This window comes from Cyprinus carpio, chromosome B6 (assembly GCF_018340385.1).
Source record: "Cyprinus carpio isolate SPL01 chromosome B6, ASM1834038v1, whole genome shotgun sequence".
NCBI lineage: Eukaryota > Metazoa > Chordata > Actinopteri > Cypriniformes > Cyprinidae > Cyprinus > Cyprinus carpio.
In genome coordinates this window covers 22334462-22355716 of record NC_056602.1, presented here as the reverse complement: position 1 = coordinate 22355716, position 21255 = coordinate 22334462, and the positions used below count along the sequence as shown (strand labels likewise).

At 34.1% G+C, this 21255-nt stretch overlaps 2 protein-coding genes and 1 long non-coding RNA gene across 4 annotated transcripts; 2 read left to right on the top strand and 1 right to left on the bottom strand.

Moving 5' to 3' along the window:
* The first annotated feature begins 4631 nt into the window (after positions 1-4631).
* Positions 4632-7426, top strand: LOC109081485 (caveolin-3-like). Its single transcript, XM_019096468.2, has 2 exons — positions 4632-4996; positions 6695-7426. Exons 1-2 carry the CDS (start codon positions 4886-4888, stop codon positions 7034-7036), a joined length of 453 nt encoding a protein of 150 aa, XP_018952013.1. The 5' UTR covers positions 4632-4885; the 3' UTR covers positions 7037-7426.
* Positions 7427-8073: 647 nt separating this feature from the next.
* LOC109068850 (isotocin receptor) lies at positions 8074-17943 on the bottom strand. The gene is made up of 3 exons (XM_019085577.2): positions 17840-17943; positions 16462-17566; positions 8074-9651 (listed from the first exon to the last, which is right to left on the bottom strand). Exons 2-3 carry the CDS (start codon positions 17381-17383, stop codon positions 9401-9403), a joined length of 1173 nt encoding a protein of 390 aa, XP_018941122.2. The 5' UTR covers positions 17384-17566; positions 17840-17943; the 3' UTR covers positions 8074-9400.
* On the top strand, positions 11639-21020 carry LOC122137700. 2 transcript variants are annotated; one of them, XR_006155034.1, is made up of 4 exons: positions 11639-12027; positions 12249-12301; positions 17861-18049; positions 19593-21020. It is a non-coding gene; the product is annotated as an uncharacterized LOC122137700 (long non-coding RNA). The 2 variants fall into 2 exon arrangements; XR_006155033.1 differs by lacking the exons at positions 17861-18049; positions 19593-21020 and adding an exon at positions 14566-15127.
* Positions 21021-21255: the final 235 nt, after the last annotated feature.

The window sequence follows — 21255 nt, the reverse complement described above, 5'->3', positions numbered from 1 at the left end:
TTAGCAAAAACTTTTACTGCTATTTATTTAGGAGAACTCTTAGTGGTCAGATAAAATGTTTTGTAAATACGGGCCCTGAATTATAAACATTGGGCGCTGTTAGTAATGCTACACTGCCCTCTTATGTTAAATAATGGTATTGCAAGACTTGCAAAGACAAATACACACGTTTTAAAATTCACTCAGAGTAACCGGTTATCAAAAAGCTGGTAGGAAAAGTAATACGTTCAATACGGTCCAAAGCTATGGCGGCTTAAAAATAGCTTTCCTGATGATGTGTCTACTCAGGTGACTTTTGAGTATGTGATAGTGGAGCCGGCTTCAGTGAGGAGCTTTGATAAGGTGTGGCTGTGGCGTCATGCTCGGTTTGAGAGATCCAGACTGCTCGCGGTGCCAGTGGCGTTGGTTGCTGGTCTTGTCTTTGCTTTCCTCAGCTGTCTACATATTTGGTGAGTCACGTGTGAATAAACAGTAAATACCAATAAAGCAACAATGTGACAAAATCAACCTGTATAATCATCACCTGGGTAGTAACGAAACTGGTTATATAATCAGACTACATTATACCATGATTATTTATTTACACAATTTAGTTAATGTTAACAATTAATATCCTAACCTTTTGTTAAACGTTTTATTGTTAAACCTGTGCACACAAGCGGAAAAGGGATGTAATAATGTCTTTTCTCCATATTACTCAGATAACACAGTATTTTAAAATGTTTTCAGTGGTTAGTAACATTTCAAATCATGTTTGCAATGTAGCTATTTTCTTTTAAGCCTGTCAAAAAATTAAACTGGCAGTGTTAGTTTGCTGTGAATTTATGTTTTTCCCTAATGTCAGTTTTCTAAATTTCAGTAAATATCCTTTAAAACTCATAAGTGTGATGTTTTTCAGTGTTACAGCAAATACTAACAGCAAGGTACATTAGTGTTAGTATTTTTTAAGTTTTTCTTGAAAAAAATGTGAATTAAATATATTTTGTGGAATATATTTTTCTTTGTCAAAATAGTACAAGATTATTACTGTGATATCTAGTCACTACAAATTTTGTCATGTAATTATGTTAAAAAAACAGTTTGTATATTTCATTATGTATTGTATTAAACTAGTTAATGTTATCATTATGTAGTATACTATTATTTACTTGTGAGAGCTGATTAAATAGTTTAAGAGCATTTACACTATTAAATTTTTTGTTTAGAAGGTTTGAGATCATTCAAGCTTAAATCATTTGAGATAGAAAAGACTATTCCCTCTGTGATTCATCGTTAGATCCTTCAAGCTTAAATCATTTGAGGTGACTATAAGTCTGTGTGTGATTTAGTATGGTGTAGTTTTTTAAGTTTCTGTTTTTGTTTAGTGCACTTAAAATTGCAAGGTTTGTCAATACAGTTGCCATATCTGACACCAAAGCACAGCCAAGAAAATGTAGTCAGCTGTGTCAAAATCTAGACTGAATTCTAAAAGAAGACCAGAAAGCTTATGATGACTTATCTGCTTTCTCTCCTTTTTAGGCTGTACTGTAGTTCCCAGTGTGCAGATTTTGGTCATTAACCTGCACTGGATAAAGGTGGTTTGGCATAATGTGCTGGATATTGCAATCTCACCCTTCTTCAGAAGTTTTGGGGAGTGCTGTGGATTCATCAGAATCAGTTTGGAAAAATATTAACCGCATTTCAGAACTAAAAAATCTGCTTTGAAAGCTAAGGGGATTCTTAAAATGACATCATGTACATCATATACAAGTAAATGTGTCTTCAGTTTCATATGATTTTCGATATGCAATTGCGGCATATTTGAAACCTACTTGTTTAAATTGAGGGCTTTTTTTATATATAATTTCATAATTTTTCATCATGCCAAAGTACAGAGTACTTATCTTGGCAATATAAATAGAGTTGTACTGATCACTTGTAATGTAGGATAAGATTTTTTTATTATTATTATTTAATCTTTTTGTAATACAGAAGTTGTAAATTGACTAATGAATATGTAAGGCTTACTAAGATATTAATAGTAATAGATATGATAAATATAATAATATAGGCAGTAATAATAAAATAACATCTAACAATTTATACTGATTTATAATGATTCATAATTTATGATTTATAATTCCAATACTGAATACTTGCCATGCATTTGCTAAAAATATAATAACAAAATACATTTATGAAATGGACTAACAATAACAATTTGAAAGAGCATCATATGATCTTTTTTAGGCATTTAATTTAATTTATAATTTTTAACAATAACTTGATGATACTGAATATTTGCCATGAATTTGCTAAAACAAAATACATTTATGAAATGGACTGACAATAACTATTTGAAAAAGCATCATGGTCTTTTTTGGCATTTAATTTCATTTATAATTTTTTTTAACAATTACTTGACACTGAACATTTGTCATATCTTTGCTTAAACAAAAATACATATATGAAATAGTCGAATAATAACTATTTGAAAAAGTATCATATGGTCTTTTTGGGGGGGGGGATTTCATTTCATTTAGAATTGTTAATGATAACTTGATACTATTATATTTAAATACTAATACAAAATACTAATATTTGACATGTATTTGCTAAAACTTTTATTTATTTACTTTTTTTATTAAAATAGCCTAACATTTAAAAAACATCATATGGCTTTTTGTGCCTTTCATTTATTTTTTTGTGATTACAGTATATACGTTAGAACTACATTATTCCTCTGAATATTAGAATATTAAATTAAAGTTGAGTAAATTGTGCAAATATTTTTGTTGTTGTAAACACTTTAAGTAGAATAAAGGAATTGTGTCTAGCAAAACTCAAAGACAGCAGGAGTTGTACACCATGTAAGCATACACATTCATAGATGACAATTTTAGACCGGGGTGAAAATGGGATGAATGATATTATGAGTGTGCATGCTCTGATTGACAGTTACATGACTAAAGAAGACTATCATTCTCTATGCTGGCCTTTTCAACAGATGCACGATCAGTCTCGAAAAGGCACATTTGCATACCAATGATGCTTGCATTCATCTCGTCTACTTTCTTTGTCACCTTTTTAATAGTAGTCATCATTTGTACCATACACTTTATGAGATATTATGTATAAAGATGAGCCAGTGCAATTCACTGGTTCAAACTTGAGACACCAAAATTGCTGGTAGAGGTGATAAATGAGCATTGCCGACATTCCTCCAAGCATTTAAGAATGAATAAAATAAAAACAATATGTCTCATGAGGAAAAAGCTGGAGAGTTTGTGAATAGGTTTCACCTAATCACCTGCTTTAGAAACAGTGGTGATTTTTCAGCTTTGGCTGCTGAAAACAAATACTTTTAACTATCTTTTCAAGCATGAGGTTTGCATATCAGTACAGCAGCCAGCTTCTAATTTTGGCTCGCATGTTTAAATATTCTTCCGCTTCAAATTTCACTCTGGATTTAAATGAGTACTTGTTAATGTAGTCAAGAGTAGAGTCGCCTGTGGATCTATGCTAAGTAAAGACAAGGATGATTCACTCCCTACTGTTCTAAACGGTCCCACTGATATAAACAGTAGACAGGCATATCTGGGTGGGGTATTTTTGTGCCTCTCTCCCTCAGGACCTGAACCCATCCCAGCTCACAGAACATTGAGAATATTTCTCTAATTAGCAGAAAGAAATACCACACACACCTATGGCACATTTACAGCCCCCTGTTCCTAGTTTTGGCACATCTGAGTAAAGAATGTTCAAAACCCCTTTTTATTATCTTCTAGTAGTGTAATTCATTATAAAAAGAGTAGTCATAATGAAAAGTGATGCATGGTAACTGCATAGTTACACAAAAGCTGAAATTACACAATTAGTGGTTATTAAATAAATAACAAAAAACAAAACAAAAAAAACATCAGTTTTAAGCAGTAAATCTTATCCTCAATGAAACCCTGAAAAGTTTGCAAAAAAATTAATTAGTTTTGTTTTTTATCTCATTCCAAGAGCATAATACACATCTTTCTGTCTTGTTTAGCAAGACAATATTTTTGTTTTGTTTTGTTTTGTTTTTTATTTTGGAGATCTGGAGATTTTGCAAATAATCAAATTTTTTTACGATTTTAAGGCAACATTTGAAGTATGTGCTAGACATTATTTGAATAGAACAGCATATTTATTGTTAACTAAATTTAAAACCATAAAACATGTTTATGTGAAATACAATAAATGTTAACTGAAATTAAAATATTAAAAAATATTTTATTTCAGCTACTGACTAAGGCTTTTTATTTAAGCTTAAACTAAAACAGTATCTCAATGCTAAAATAAAACTAAAACAGAATAGCTTAATGCACCTAATATTAATGCTTTGAAAATGGCACTCTGTATTGTAAAAAGTATTATACTTCTGACTTGACTTGAGCCTTTGGGCATCAATTTTCAGAGCAACACTTCACAGTGGAAATTCATGCCACTGTGCAACTCCTGCCTGTCTGACCCTGCAGCCGTGTGTGAAATGTGACACGGCCCTTGGTTTCCCTTCAAGAGGATCTTTTATCAAGTGTGTGAGTTATGGACTGGGGAGTATGGGCTGTGCGGGGCAGAATAGGTAATGGGTGGGGGTAGAGGAGGGGTAACATACAGTAGGGTGAGACAGTCAGCGTGAGTGAGAGAGAGACAGGACCCTTCTTTAGACAGGAGCCCCAGCCAGTGCAGCTGTCCCTAGCATTCCAGGCGTGTCGTCAGTCCACAGATTGGAGAATTAAAAGGGACTAGGGACTGTGGGGCCATTCTGACACTTTTCCTTTGGTCGCTGACTTAGTTTGCTTTACTTTTCTTCCTTCGGACACTTCTGCATTACATCTATCCCACTCTGTCCAGTCTTGGGCCAGAGGCCCCCAATATGGCGGACCAGTATAGCACCAATGAGGAGAAAATCCTGAAAGATAGTCACACCAAGGAGATTGATTTGATCAACAGGGACCCTAAGCAGATCAATGAAGATGTTGTGAAGGTATGTGTCATTTTTTTGGTTTTACAGTAGTTCTAGTGTAACAAAATTTGGCACTGAAACCTCAATGACAATTTCAGCTGAAATGTCATTTAAACAAAAGAGAACTTTGAAAGTATTTGTATAAGGTGATAGCTTGTGCAAAATAAAACTTATTTTAAACTTGAATTTTTTTTTTGCCCACATAGCATTTATTTGAGAGAAATATGTACATATAACTTTATAAGAAACTGATAAAGCCTGCAAACTATTCACTAACTTCCTAAATGGTGGAATCGATATGAGTGGACTGGCGATCTGGTCCTTGGAGACGGACATGCTTGCGTGTGAGCTGCACAACACTTTATGCTGTAGCTACAAGGCATGACCCAAAAATAGCACTAAACCTACTTCATCTGGCAGGACAGGCCATACTCTCAGTATTTATAGAAGGAGGTAAAAGGGTGTGTCAGACAGCAAAATGTATTGCTTCTTCCCATGTGTTTTAATAATTCACTAGATTGGTAGGGGAAATTGTGAAATGAATTTAATTTTGACTATTGATCAACGTCGAAATAATAAATTAAAGTCTGGTATTCTCTCTGTTGAATGTCAGTGTAAGAGCACTGTAATGGTCAGCAACACTATTATTACAATAGGTCTTGGTGATACTACGTTTACAAGAAATATGAATAATACATAGGTGAGAATAGGTGAGAAATAGCTATATTGCTCACTGCATTTTTATTTGATTAAAAATATAGTAAAAGCAGTAATATTGGGAAATACTACTACAATACTATTACAATTCTGTTTTCTATTTGAATATATTTTAAAATGTAATTTACTCCTGTGGTTGTGAAGTTGAATTTTCAGCAGCCATTATTTCAATCTTCAGGATCACATGATCCTTCAGAAATCATACCAATATGCTGATTTGGTTCTCAAAAATACTTATTATTATCAGCGTTGAAAGTTTTGCTGCTTTATATTTTATTTATATATTTTTTGAAAACCATGATACAGAATACAAAGTTCAGAATTTTTTGTAACAATGTAAAAGTATTTACTGGTACTTTTTCTTAATTTAATGCATCCCTGCTAAATAAAAGTATTAATTTCATACTTATTTATTTGTATTTTTTTATGTTGTCAGTGCTACTTGTCTTAACTACATTTTGCATATTTACCAAAGATCATATTTTTATTTCAGCACTTACTGTATATAGATGTTACATATAAATTTGAAATAACTTTCTGAAATATGTCCTTCTAAATACTCTCTAGTTGTTATGAGATTGAAGCAAAAATAAACAAGGTGTCAGACTGCCTTCCACTGATGGGTGATTTCAAATTTCACTGTTTAGAGTATTAATCATCATCCATTTTAGGAGCACAAACAGAAGAGAACCCATACCACATGCTTGCCAAATCACTGACACTGACTATTGATTGCACAATATACTAAGCAGGTTTTGGCAACAAATCCCTGCCCTGTTGAAATACCAACACAAGCATGGCAGCTGGTTGAGCTGGTTTAAGCTGGTCCAGGAGCTAGCTGCTCAACTAGGACCAGCACATGACCAGCTTAAACCAGCTCAAACCTGCCATGCTTCAAAACATATCTAACTAGCATATGCTGTCTGTTTTAATAGGGTGGTTTGTGGAAATTTGTACTAACCAGCAAATTTCACCATGTCTTTTTTCCTCCAATAATTCAAGGTGGATTTTGAGGATGTGATAGCCGAGCCTGATGGCACCCACAGTATGGATGGAGTGTGGAAGGCCAGCTACACCACCTTCACCGTCTCCAAGTACTGGTGCTACCGTGTGCTGTCGGCCATCTTTGGCATCCCAGTGGCGCTGCTGTGGGGCTTCTGTTTTGCCTGCATCTCCTTTTGTCACATTTGGGCAGTCATGCCCTGCATTAAGAGCTATCTGATCGAGACCCAGTGCCTGAGTCGAATCTACTCTATCTGCATCCATACCTTCTGTGACCCCTTGTTTGAAGCTCTAGGAAAAATCTTCAGCAGTGTACGGGTGGCGTTACGCAAAGAGGTTTAGATTTCTTAGACAAGTCCAGGTTTACATGTTCAGTCCTTGGAGGAAAAAGTTTTAATTTACAAATATCTAATTTTGGAGTGTGGATTTTGAGGTCCCTAAAAATGAAACGACTACATGAATAATAGAATGCCCCTATGCAGTGTTTTGTATGTTCTCAGTTTATGTTAGAGGCTTTGGGAGCAATTCAGGATTAGGCCACCTACTTTTTCAGAGAGACAAAAGGCCTCTCTGACCGACAATGGAGAATAAGTCTTATCTGATATCATGTGGTTTTTCTCTTTAAGTTTGACAGATTTAAAATGGAATGTTGCTGAGTGTGGTATTTTTATCATGACAATGTCAGATATATTCTGTACAACTACTAATTAAAAATTTAAGTGTAAATAACAATGGTTTGAATTGTGTTTTATTGTTATATATAGGCCTATATAGTTTTTTCTTTTCTTTTCTTTTCTTGATTTTCCACACTACAACAATTAATTAAACATGAAATTCTATGTCCCCGATTCTGTCACTGAATACATTTAATAAATTTTATGTCTTTAAACTGATGCCATGAATTTATGTACTAAAACACTTTCATGAAACACTTTTCGCTTTTCCCTTAATAAATACCAAATGGTTCAGAAAAAAAAATATGACTTTGCAATTCGATCTATTTGCTTTCAACTCCTCACTTTAGTTAGCTTATTATACTCCACTTTTCAACACATTTCCTCACAGTTAGACATATCAACACACAATTTATTTCAATAAATAAAAGCTACAGCTACACAGAGTGAATGTAAATAAGCAGTATATTTTCCAGAAAGAAAAATCAGTAGCTTTTTAAATGGGAAAGTAACAAGCATTCAGTGAATAGCGTATTTAAACCTTATAAAATAAATATTTTCTGGTGTTAATACTGCCTTTATCATTTGCTTTATCCTTCTCATCTTGCAGCACTCATAAACAATTATGTGAAATTCACTTGTCCTTTTGTAAACGTGTTTTCTTTAGAATATTTTATAAAGCTGAAGCAACAAACATAGGCTGAATTCAAAGTTTTAAGAGCTATATTAAGCAAAATATGTAACTGGAATAAACATCGATTACAAACACTCTCTCTTACAAGACAACCATAAAAGTGAAGGAGTAAACAATCAGTCCTTCACTTTTTAAAAAAAAATAAATAAATCGGGTGTTTGCCATGATTGATTACCATGATGGACTGCAGAAACATTTTGCAAAGAGATGTGGTCCTTTGGGCATGACAGTAAAGTTCACATGTAAAATGATAAAGAGCAGTGATAACAACATAACCATGTATGTGCCAAAAATGAAAAGTGCTTGGGTTTCTCAAAACAAACAAAAGTACTCTCTTTTGACAAGTCAAGTTCATTAAAAAGAGCAACTGGCCATGTTTCTCATTAGGTTTCAGAAGAAACACTTCATGTGTCATCAACATCTTGTTTTCATCTGTGTGTTGTTAACCTCTTGATCTCAAACCCATATGCGAACTGTTTTGTGTAGTGAGTGACAGTTGCTTCCTCATAACCAATAAAATGATATAACCTGCTCTCATCTTCAATACAATATATGTCAAACTTGATTTTGACTTTTCTCTTGATTTGACTTTTCACTGCTTTTTTCAGGAAGAGGAGCCTTGAGGACGAGTACTGTAAATAATGAAAGTTTCATTTTTGGATAAACTATCCCTTTACGGTTGACTGGTTTTTGCATGTTTACATCATATCAGGGCTATTTACACTTGGACACTCTAAGACACACTTAAGAGCGACAGATATCCGATCTGGCGCTTTGAGACTCGGCCAAGTGTAAATCCATCTGGCTCTTCAGGCCACATATACAAACTTTGCTCCTCCTAAACATATCTATGTCAGCGTATGGAGGTTTTGTGAGCCCCAAACAGAATGTGGCACATTAACGTTGTTATCTTTTGTACCACAATCGTCAAAGCGAATTCAGCCACGTCCTGTTTTTATGAGCCACATCAAGTGCAGCCAATTTTGGTGCCCAGCACCAAGACACATTTATGTGGCCAAAGTGAATGCGCATGCACAATCAGATAACAATTCAAACGATGTGTGACTAAATGTAAACAGACCCATAAACACAATCTGGAATCGAATGACATTCCTTCTGTAATGTCTAGAAACACAATACATAGATTACTGCTGCTCAAGGTCATCAGAGATAAGGAAACGAAGTAGAGTAATGAAAATGACATTCTGAATAATTCCCAACCGAAAACACAGCTGAAACAAACTGATGGTGACATTTGCAGTCTTGTGTGGGTTTATATTTTAGCTTTCCTGTCTGGATTTCAAAAATATGAAAAATTGGCTTTGAGTTATTTCTGGTTTATGTGACAGAGGTCTGGGTGATACTCCGCTGGCTGCTGGTACTTTTGATGACGTAGGTGGAGGAGTTGCTCTTACGGGAATCTTGCTCTGGATCACAGCGGCACTGAGAGGATTTCAGATAGAGTGTGGAGCAGCACAGCAGGTTCTGCTTCAGGTCATGAAAGAGATGCCCAGCAAAAAACATGTAGATCCAGGGGTTACAGCAGCTGTTCAGACTGGCCAGCAACATGGAAATGATGAAGGGCATCGCTGTGGACGATAAGAAGGCAGCTTTAAATATACAATGAAAAGATCTGAACATTGTACTTCAACTGTGTGGTCTTGTTTTAACCTGATTCAATATTCTGCATCATCTGTGCTTTTAAAATCTTGTGTCTAATGATAAATAATTACACATTTCACCTTTAAAAGCCAAAAGTCAACAATTTTCACTACACTCAAATTCCTAGTAAATTTCACAAACAACTACAAACAGCAAGCAACACGCTGAATCAAATGTGAAATTCTATAGTAGAGAAACTGGTTAACACTTTACTTAAAGCCTTAATATATAATGCATTATAAAGGGTTAATAAAGGGTATAATGCATTTTAAATATTCATAATGTGTGTTGTAATACTTTATTTTGTTGTATAAAATTATAACCAAATTTAAAATGCATAGTGTACAATGCATTATAGGTGTATTACAAGGCATAATTAATGCATTAGAACTGCTTTTATTATTCATTATACATAAAGGCTTTAAGTAAAGTGTTACCGAAAATTGAAATTGTAATTTATTTTAAAACATACTACAATATTGTTGTTTTTTTTTTTTTACATTTTTACAATGCATGAATATGGTTTAGCTACATTCAAATTATTTTATTCATTTGCATTTTACACAAGCACAAAGGTAAAACTAAAAATGTAATATTTGTATGTGATCTTGATTCCATAAGAGTGACATTTACATTAGTTCAAAATGATGTGAAAGATATACTGTCAAAGTTTTTTCAAGGTTCTAAATAAAACAATTATTGGAGTACAATTTACAAGATTATGCTATTTCAGTCTTCCAAATTTCAAGTTTAATTTAATGTGTTGCTGTTTATCTGTAATTATTTGTGAAATTTAACAGTTTCTAATTGAAAAGTGTTTCAAAGTACTGTAAATCCTACACCATTTTTTTAAGAATAAGATAGTGTCCTGTATTTAACTTCTCACTGAGCATTTCCTCATACTGTATCTGATATTATATTGCACCTCAAATATGAATAAACAACTGGGAAGATGAAAACATATTACTGGGCAGACATTACACACTACTTCAACAGTCATTTGTAAATCAACCAATTTATTTTGGCTATAGTATCTTGATAAGGATCTGTGCCACTGTGGTGTTTATTATTAAAAGTCTAGAAACGGGGAAGAAAGAGGAAAAGCTTAATTTAGCACAGTGTCCCAAGCTTTGACATGCTTTATCACTCCCTACAATCTATGCATACACAATGTGGCATTAAAAATAAATTGGTATGAGAAGCATGACGTGAGACAACTTCTTTATTATAAAAACAGTGTTGGTGGACTGTGGTGTAAACAGTAGAATCTGTCACTGAGCTTCTTTAAGATCTTTTACAAACAAGACAAATTTAGACAGAATAAACAACATGTTGTTTGCTAGCTTATAACAATGCTGAAAGATCTGTTAAGCCAGAAAGCAGGAGACGATTGACTGAGATAAACTCGTTTTGCTTCTATTGTGTTTGGGAATCATGGGAAAGAGGTTTTTTCAGGCATGAATAGAAAAGAAAACCCCCTTTAACCCTTTTTTTATATACATAAAATGGTGGCAGCAACAGGACACACCACTGTTCAAAAGTGTGGGATTGTAAGATTTAATAAAAAAAAAAAAAATATATATATATATATATATATATATATATATATATATATATATATATATATATATATATATATATATATATATATATATATATATATATATATACATATATATATATATATATATATATATATATATATATATATAATATATATATATATATATATATACATATATATATATATATACATATATATATATATACATACACACATATACACATACACACCATATATATATATATATATATATATATATATTTATACACAATAGTATACATGTGTGTGTGTGTGTGTGTGTGTGTGTGTGTGTGTGTGTGTGTGTATGTATGCATCAAAAATGTCTCAAGTATGCCTTGTAATGAAGCTAAGACAAAAGCTAAGACAAAAATGGACAATTTATGTTCAGAGATTTACACTTGAGAAAAAATATATACAGAACCTGCAACTCAAAACACATTGCAACATGTTTTGAATTAGCATTAGAATACGTACATGATTTTGCAATGCATGGCAACATGGGTGGTCCTTAAATACTATTGTTAGTGTGCAAAGAGGAAATGAGAACCAGGTGATAGTAATCTCAAGTCTCATTAGTATTCTGGTGGTGAGGTGACTGTGTACTGAGATTAAACGTGACATGCCTTTTGCGGTCTAACATATATGGGCTATTTATTTTATTTTCTTTTTTTTTTTTTCTCTAGATGACCTCACTGTGACAAAAGGATGATGCATGAGGGTAAGAAAAGAAAAATCCGATACATGAACCCATCTGAGCTCCCCCGAAATCTTTCTGAATGTAAATGCACTGCAGTGTACAAAAAGACCTGACTGTGTCAGGAATAGACAAACAACCAAATGGTTGGGCTACGTTGGGGAAAAAAAAATTAGTGGAAAAAGCATCCAAAGGAAGAAATATCTTGGAAATCAATGCTGTCTTTTTTCTTTCCAACCTTACAGTACACCAGAGACTCTACAGCAGAGCAAAAGGGAATTGGAGCAAACAGTAGAAGGTGAGAGCATTTTAGAATATAGCTTATAAACTATTAAACCACACATTTATGTGCATTCACACGGGTCTGAATATGGAGATTGTTGGGAATTCTTTGCCAACATTCAACAAACAAACAACCATACCCATCACAGCAGAAAAGCCAACTTGGTAATTATAAATAATAGGCCTATACAATGATCAAAAAAAGTTCAAGACCCAAACAAGTTGACAAGAACTTGTCCAATGTGTTTCTGTGGTCATCCGCATGTAATCTACAGACAAAAAGTTTCTGGGTTTGATCCTTTAGTCTCTCAGAGAAAAGGAAATTGAATTTAGAAATGAAGGAGTAAGCAACAAACCCAGATGGGGCTTCGGTCAAGTGTATTGCTTTTCTGTTTGCTACCTCCTATTTGTGCTGAGCTCACAGGCATCAGAGAAAACTGGGCAAGCACATTTCTGTACAATTGGCAGTTGGATCAATGAACAGAGAGAGAAGGAAAGAGAATATTCTTTAATATGAAGCTCTGAAAAAGATAGGCTGCAAAATATAAAAACAAGTGCTTTAGATATTCAGCCACTTCAAGTAAGATTCACAGAACATTTTAGATGGATGCAAAGATCTACTTTAGCACATTTAACCCCCATTAAGTTAAAACTATCACAAGATTATGATACTTGATTGGTCTTAAAATACACTCGTTCAAAGGTTTGGGGTCAATATTAGAAGTTTCTTATGCTCACCAAGACTGCATTTATTTTGACAAATATAGTAAAAATAGTAATATTGTGCAATATTACCAACTGTTTTTTTTTTTTTATATAAATTATAAAATAGAATTTATTTCTGTGACGTAAAGCTAAATTTTCTGCAGCCATTACTCCAGTCTTCAGTGTAACATGATCTTTCAGAATACATTTTAATATACTGATTTGGTGCTCATTAAACATTATCCCCGTTATTACAAATGTAATGTTGTGCTTGTTAATTTATCTTTTTCTTTTTTCTTTTCTTTTCTGTTCTTCTCTTTTTTTTTTTTTTTTTTTTTTTTTTTTGGAAATGGTAATTTTCTTTAAGGATTCTTTCCAAAGTTTCATGGAAAGGATTAAATAATTTATATGAAATATATATTTTTCTGACTCTGTGAAAGTCTTTAATTTTGATCTATTAAATGCATACTTCCTGAATAAAATTATTTATATATATTTATATATATATATATATATATATATATATATATATATATATATATATATATATATATATAAAAACATACTGACCCCAAAGAAAGGTGTTGTTTAATTAAAGATAAAATGTCTATTCAACTCAGTTCATTTTGGGAGCCCTACAGGTCAGCGAGTGTCATTTGTCCAAATGTTCATCTGATTTTGAGATTTCTGCAAAGATTTTCACGGTTCAAAAAAGGTGAAAGGCTTAGTGGAAAGTTTTTTTTTTTTTTTTTTTTTTTACTCTTGTAATTCAAGTAAGTGTCATAGAGATGAGAACATAACTAGTAGCCAAACCCGCGATGACATTGCCAAACCCAACATTAGTCTCAAAATAAAGCAACCATGCATAATTTAATCTGGAAGACGCCGTTTTTCAGCTGTCATTTATTTCTTATTAGTCCTGCAGCTAAGCTTTGAGCACATCAGATCATCAGTGTTTTAAAACTCATCCTTTGGTCTCAGCCAGAAGAAACAGCTCTTATTTCACACATTCGGGGAAATGTCATTAGTAACTGCATTCCACTATGACTGTGTCAGCCACTGTTGATGCATAAATCTGTGCAGTAATGTCCGAATATTTAGACTGTGTGAATGTTTTGCTGAACTTGCGATGATGTGTGGATATTTTGTATGATGGAGGTCATGACACGAGTGAGTATCTCACACTCTCTTTCCTCTGGGTCTGATAATATTTAATCTTTGTCTCTGAAGTGTGTGACACGTGACCTCACCTTAATCTCTTTATTGCTGCAAGACAAACATGGTAAAACTCATGGCAAGAACATTGTTCAATGACATTTTCTTTCAAAACACACAAGAGAAGCTATTCAGTAACAGTTGGTTTGGTAAGCTGATAAGATTTAGGGTTTCTTAATGTCTCTTGTCTACTGAAAACCTGGACTTTTGTGTGCACATAAAAAACAAAATGACTTTGTATAACAGTTTGTCGAGCCCATGATTTCATCATATGTAATATACTATTGTCATAGTTAAATAATTCTTTCATATGTTCAAAACAACAGTTATTTAGCATCAATTCTCCCTTGGTTTGTTTAGGTTGGTGATTTCTCATACTGCAGACGGTCAGGATTTAAGTGGTGCAGCTCTGCTGAATATTAATGTTTCCCCGAGGCTGGTCTTTATGGCTCTGCCGTTTTTAGCGGACTACATCTGTAGTGATTTAAAAGTAAGATGCCCATCCCAGCAATTCTAGTTCTGTACTGCTAGAGCCTTCTTATCTGAAGAATTGCAATAAATCAAAGCTAGCTTCTTTTCTCGAGTCTTTGAAAGAACACAATGTCACCGTCAGAAACCATCTCACATGATTCTGAAAACTCATTAGGCTACCTTGTTCAAATCTTATGTGTATGACCAAGCTGATAACTGTATTTTCAACTGCCTAGCCTATACTGCAAATAGCTATCCATGTTCAGATATGTTAGCTGAAAATACATCATTCTAGAAAAAGTGAAAGGGGGAGCATTATGACATCCGTTTAGCTAGTACAGGGCTGAAAACACTATAAGACCTAGAACCTTATGTTTTTAAAATACACAGGCTTCGGGTTTCATGTTTGAGGTATGACTGATGTAATTTGTCTTGGAACAAAATAAAGTCTCTTTAATTGAAGTTACACAGATTATTTTGCTCATTAATTGAAAACCGCTACCCCTGAGGGAAACTTCAAGTGAACTCATTACAAACAGCCTTTTGGGTCGGCCTACAGACTGACTTCATTACTGACCCTACTGTATAGGATATCTAGATTTTAATTAGAGAGGTACTTTAATATACGTTTCCCAATAATAAGGCTATTGTTAAGTTGTTTCTATAACTATTTTTCATTTATTGACTGATCCTGGACCCTTTCCCCCTATTTACACGTAAACATTGCCATCATGATTTTATGAAAATTAAGAAGTTTTAAACAATGTTGCTATTTATTATTGTTTTTTCCATTGAAAAGTTGCATATTATAAAACAATATCACTGGCTGACTATGTGTTTTGAAATGGCTATTTCATAAAATTTTTGTGTCCGTTACAACTTTAACTTTAAAGATATGACTATTTTTTGTTTTTATTTTTTTTTTTTTTTATTTCTTAATTGAAAACATTGGCTGGTTGACTTTTCCATTTGAGACATAACATTGTTAGATTCAGATGGTAACTATCAAACATTAGTTGGGTGTCCACTTCAGAGATAATCACTATATTTATAATGAAACATCATATATCATATATGATATTAATCATATGATATAATAAAATGTCATGTTTATTGTTACTACTGTATTTTAAACTATTTGGCGTGGGGATCTCCTTCAATGCTTTTGTAATCTTTACTTTTTTTGTTTCCTTAATCTCTAAAATGAACATTTTAAAGAATCTCATTTTATTGAAAAAATAATTAAGAAAAATAGAATAAATTATTTTATTTCTCAGACTTTGCTAAAGTGTTTGTATTAACTTGGATATTATTCAAAACATTACTTTAACTCAAGTATTTGTATAAATATTTTGTGCCTTTTACACTGTGTGTGGTATAAAAGGCCCACCTGGTCACCTCAAACATGTATAAGATTTTAAACAAAACAATCCACATTTATGATTTATTTTGCACACAAAATCTGTTTCTCCATCAATGTTATATATATAACATATTTGAAAAGCACATATGTGTGTGTGTGTGTATCCATATATGTCTTAAGATATATATTTAAAAAGCAAGTAAATTCCAGGATAATATAGCAAGTAATCCAGGGCAAAAAACTAAAGGAAAACCAAAATATTAATGGAATCTAAAATCCCCCGACTAACCAATTATTAATAGAGTTTACCTAAAGGATGCCACATACTACATAGGTTTAAAGTTAACATTGAGCCCCGTGTCCAAAATCTATTTTGCATTGCACGTGCGTAAACGCTAATCAAACTGTTAAAGAAAACTCACCTTCCCTTGGTGCTTCAGGATCCCATGCTGACCACATCTGTACGGAGAAAAACGGAGTCCAGCACACTATATAAGCCAGGACGATAACAAAGGTCATTTTAACGGTGGTGATTTTAGCCTTGGAGATGAGTTTGACGCTGCTGACCCGCGCGAGCGCGCTGCTTTTCGAAGCCTTGGGCGTGAGAGTGATACACTGGTCCCTCTTCGTCTTCCTTTTAAAGTTTTGCCATATTTTAAAACTTATCAGTCCGTAGCAAACACTCAGAATGGCCACTGGTATGATGTATATTGTCAGACTAATCCACGTGATGTAGGCTTTCGCTCCCCAAGGCTGTACGAAATCTCCCCAGCAGTCATAAACTCCTGAACCCACCTCCCGTAAGGAGAATATATAAACCTGTGGGATGCTGAAAAGTAAGCTTAGTGCCCAAGAACAAATCACGTAACAGCGGTCCTTTCTCTTGTGTAAAGAACGGAGAGGCTGGCAGATTGCCATACATCTGTCTATGGACATCAGCACCAGCATGTACGTGGAGGCGAACATCCCAACGGTCTGAAGATATTTCACCAACCTGCACAGGATGTCTGGTCCATAAAAGCGAAACGTGATGTCCCAGATGAGTTGAGGGAGTACTTGGAAGACAGCCACGACCAGATCTGCAATGCTGAGGTGCTTCATGAAGTAATACATGCGAGATTGACTGTGCTTGGCCGTGCGAATTGCAACAAGGACGCAAAGGTTACCAGCGAGTGCCAAGAAGAGCACCAAGGCCAATACAGTAACTTCCACTTTTGCCACCTCTTCATTCCGCTTCAGCGGGTTCACCGTCTGGTTCACGCCGTAAGTTTCATTGTTGACGCTGGAGTTTCTAGATGACACATTGAAGGACCACAAATCTTGATCCTTGAAGATGTCCTCCATGGTGCCAAAAGCGCGCGCCTACTTCTCCACAAATGTAAAAGAACTGATTAGTTTTCCTCGCACATAATCAGCCTGTACTTAGTCACTTAACAGGTGGCACGACAAGGATCTCTAGGAACAGGGAAAGAAAGTCCTTTGCTGCTTGGTGGTGATCCCTCAGCTGTATTCAACCTTCACTGTGAACTATAAACACAATAAGCATGGATTGATTTATTTATAACCAATTTATTTTATTTAATTTTATTTATTTATTTATTTACACCACATTTAGCTCAATTTTTTTTTTTTTTTTTTACAATTAGAGATTAATCAAGCTTTTTATGAATTATGAATTAAATGGATGCATTAAAGATGCAGTTATCCAGTAATTATAAAAATATAACTTGTTAATATTTTTCATTATTGCAAATATGTATTTTATACTGTAAATATAATTTTAAATGTCCAAGTACTTACAGTTGTTATCCATTTTATCAGGCTGTCCAGCTGCAGATAGAGTAGGTATAAAGGAGAGTCCCAGAGATGGAGAACCTCCTTTGCTCTCACTCGTCTCACACTGAATGGAGCGCGTCACGGTATCACCACTTATACATCTTCTCAATGGTTTTCCCTACCCGACCTTACCCACGACTTCCACTAGGGGTCCTTGTGCTCTATTCCAAATCAGTAAGTTCCTCTGAAATAGTCTGAATGACTTCAAAATTTTCTGTGTGCTTTGCTGAATGTTGACTGCTTGTAATCTCTTCTTTTTATTAAGGGGTGATTTATGATTTAAAAAAGGCTATTTTTTAAGCAGTCAAATTGAATTTATAATGGGAATATAGAATAGAAATCAGGTGGAGAAAATCCTTTTTTGTATAAGAAAATAGACAATATTCCCGAAATACTAATAATATTGCCCAGTAGAAGTCTTTCTCAAATACGTTAACACAAAAATATTTGACTAATTCATGGAAAATATCAGCTGACACTGTTATCGGTGAATCACATTTATCTTTGGTAGCATTTGAAAGGTTGCAGCTCACATTTTGAATATCCACCTCAAGATGACTTATTAGTATGCCCCAAAAGGCCTTATCACACTCCATCAGTTGAATGCCCGAGTCCTGATCTGCGTCAGCGTCTCTCAGTGGACGCACATGCTGCATACCAGGGTCAGGAGAAATTCTCAAAGTCAACACGTTTCTAAAATAGTGTCAGCCGAGGAAAGACATGAAAAATTAGTTATGGAAATTATATAAATAATGTTTGATGATAACATGTTCTCATAATTTAAAATGGAATGCAATCCATTGGCAAATTTAGTTTTTACATTTTAATGCATTTTATTATGAACAAACAAAAAACTGATTTTTTTTTTTTTTTTTTTTTTTTATTGATAGAAAGAAGAAAAACTTAGTTTTTTGGTGCAGATCACATTGCCCTTGAAATATGTTGTTAATCTGTCTATGATAGTCACATTGCAGATAATTAGAATACGTGAACTTGAAAGGACTATGATAATTCAAAGTTAAGTAGAAAAGGAATTTTATAGATCACAAAGGACACACAATAATATTACCAAGTCCTCATTAAACACTTTAAAAAATAAGGTTACTAAAACGGCCTTTTTTTTTTACAGTGATTCTATAGAATCTAAATTAACTTTTCCTGTAAAGAACCTTTTGTGCAATAAGACAGTTCTGCTGATATTAAAATATTAATTCTGTCATCATTTACTCACCCTCAAGGTCCATGTTCCAAACCTGTAAGAGTTTCTTTCTTCTGTTGAACATAAAACCAGATATTTTGAAGAATGTGGGTAACCAAAAAGTTGCTGTTCCCCATTGACTTCCATAGTATTTTTTTGTTCCCACCACACCATGGAAGTCAATGGGGACCAGCAACTGTTTGGTTACCCACATTCTTCAAAATGTTTCCTTTTATGTTTAACTGAAGAAAGAAATTCATACAGGTTTGGAACAACTTGAAGGTAAATGATGACAGAATTTCCATTTTTTGTTGAACTATCCCTGTAAAGGTTCTTCATGGAATTGTGGATATCAATAAATAGCCTTTATTTGACAATGTGCAATCCATCAACTGTGCACAATCACAAGCTTTGCTTTCACACTTAACACCCAACAGTGGATTGTCCTCAATATGTCAAACTGGTCAGCTTCAAGAAAAATAAATCATTCCATGATACTACAACCTCAATGTTTTCCAGCCCCACTGGTGAACTGGTATCTCACCATCACTCGTTTGGTTGGATAGCACAGAACCTCAGATATCCCAGCCGGCCTTTGCAAGAAAATGGTTTGTTCATCTAACTTACCTTTTAAACCATGTGCTATCATGGACACTATACCTAAATTAAAGACATTGAAAGGAAATGGAGTTCTATTGCATGGCATGTCTTAGTTCATTTGCATTAAATCACTTTGCCTTATTATGTTCCAAACAACTTTTGCCTACCCTTGGGGAAAATATGCATAAAATCAGTTCAGTTGCCTCATATAGCAAGCAGGTTCAAAGAATCCTTGTCACAGTGCTGCGAGAAATCTTGCGGAGACCACAAAGAGCTGTAAATTACAGCTGTCAGTGGCATCTCTAGTTAAACCTCAAGATGCTTCCTGCTGCACACTGGCAAAGCCAGGTAGCCGCTGAATGGGGTTCACACATCAACTTCAATTTTAAGACAAATTTACCCAAACAGCTCCACTGGAATGACATGCACAGATTACCAAACTTGACAAAATTCTTCTAACAAGTCCATATCATGCTCATTGAGAATCAAAGCTAAGTATACAGTATGTGCAAGCCAGCTTCCTGGCACGCAGTAAGGCTCATAATTGGCATAATAACACCATCACTACCACAGCAGGATCCTAAAATCTCATTTGGCCACCAAAGAGGGACTCGGAATATAACTGCAGTCACCTTAGATAATCACTGTTCTGAGCTTCAAAAACAGTCTGGTTACTTCTACAGAAAATAGCAGAACCTGGCTGACCCTATAGGAGATGTATTCTTCTGACTGTGCTGTTTATTTACAGCGAAGCTCACTCAGTATTCTCAGTGGCGGAAGGGAACAGGTCTGGATTTCTTCTAGAAACTTTAAACAACTTGATGCCAAACTCCAATAACATTGAGTTACATAAGAGAAGGTAAAAAGTGTAATTCTTGCTCGTCAAAGATGTTCTAAATGGCTTTAAAGTTGTGAAAAAAGTGTACTAGGCTACTAAAAAACCAACACGTCTCCTCTCTCAGCAATATGATTTGTATTGGCCCATTATCATTGAACAGTAAGCCTGGTTTTCATTATCATCCCTGGCACAACTCCACCATAATTTGATTTTCAAATTTCATTCTCTTTAGGAAGTGTAATTGGTTAAAAAAAAAACAATGCTAAGAAAGTATCTGGAAATGGTCAACTATCCCATAATAAAGAAATAAATGGGAAAATTTATAAAATTAAAAGAAATGAAGTTGCATATGCCAGGGGGTTTGTTTGTTTGAAAAATCTGTGGTTTGTGCTGTACAAAATACAAACCAGATGAAAAAACGAAGTGAGAAAGCGATACTCTTTAACTGAATATACATAATACAGCTTTGATAAGGATGTCTATGTGATGAACTCACATGGTGGCACTAGAAGATATTGCTACAATAATTGAATGCCGTGAATTGTCACAACCACTTAATTCCAGAGAGTGAATATAGACTAATGTTAAAAAACTTTATGGTCATTGTTTTTGTTAAAAAGTCTCTTATACTTGTTATGTTTGCCCTTTGGCAAGTATTCCATTTCAATATAATGAAATAAGGAGACTGACGTAACTTCAACCCCTGTTTACTTCAACCATCATGAACAACACAAGAATCACATA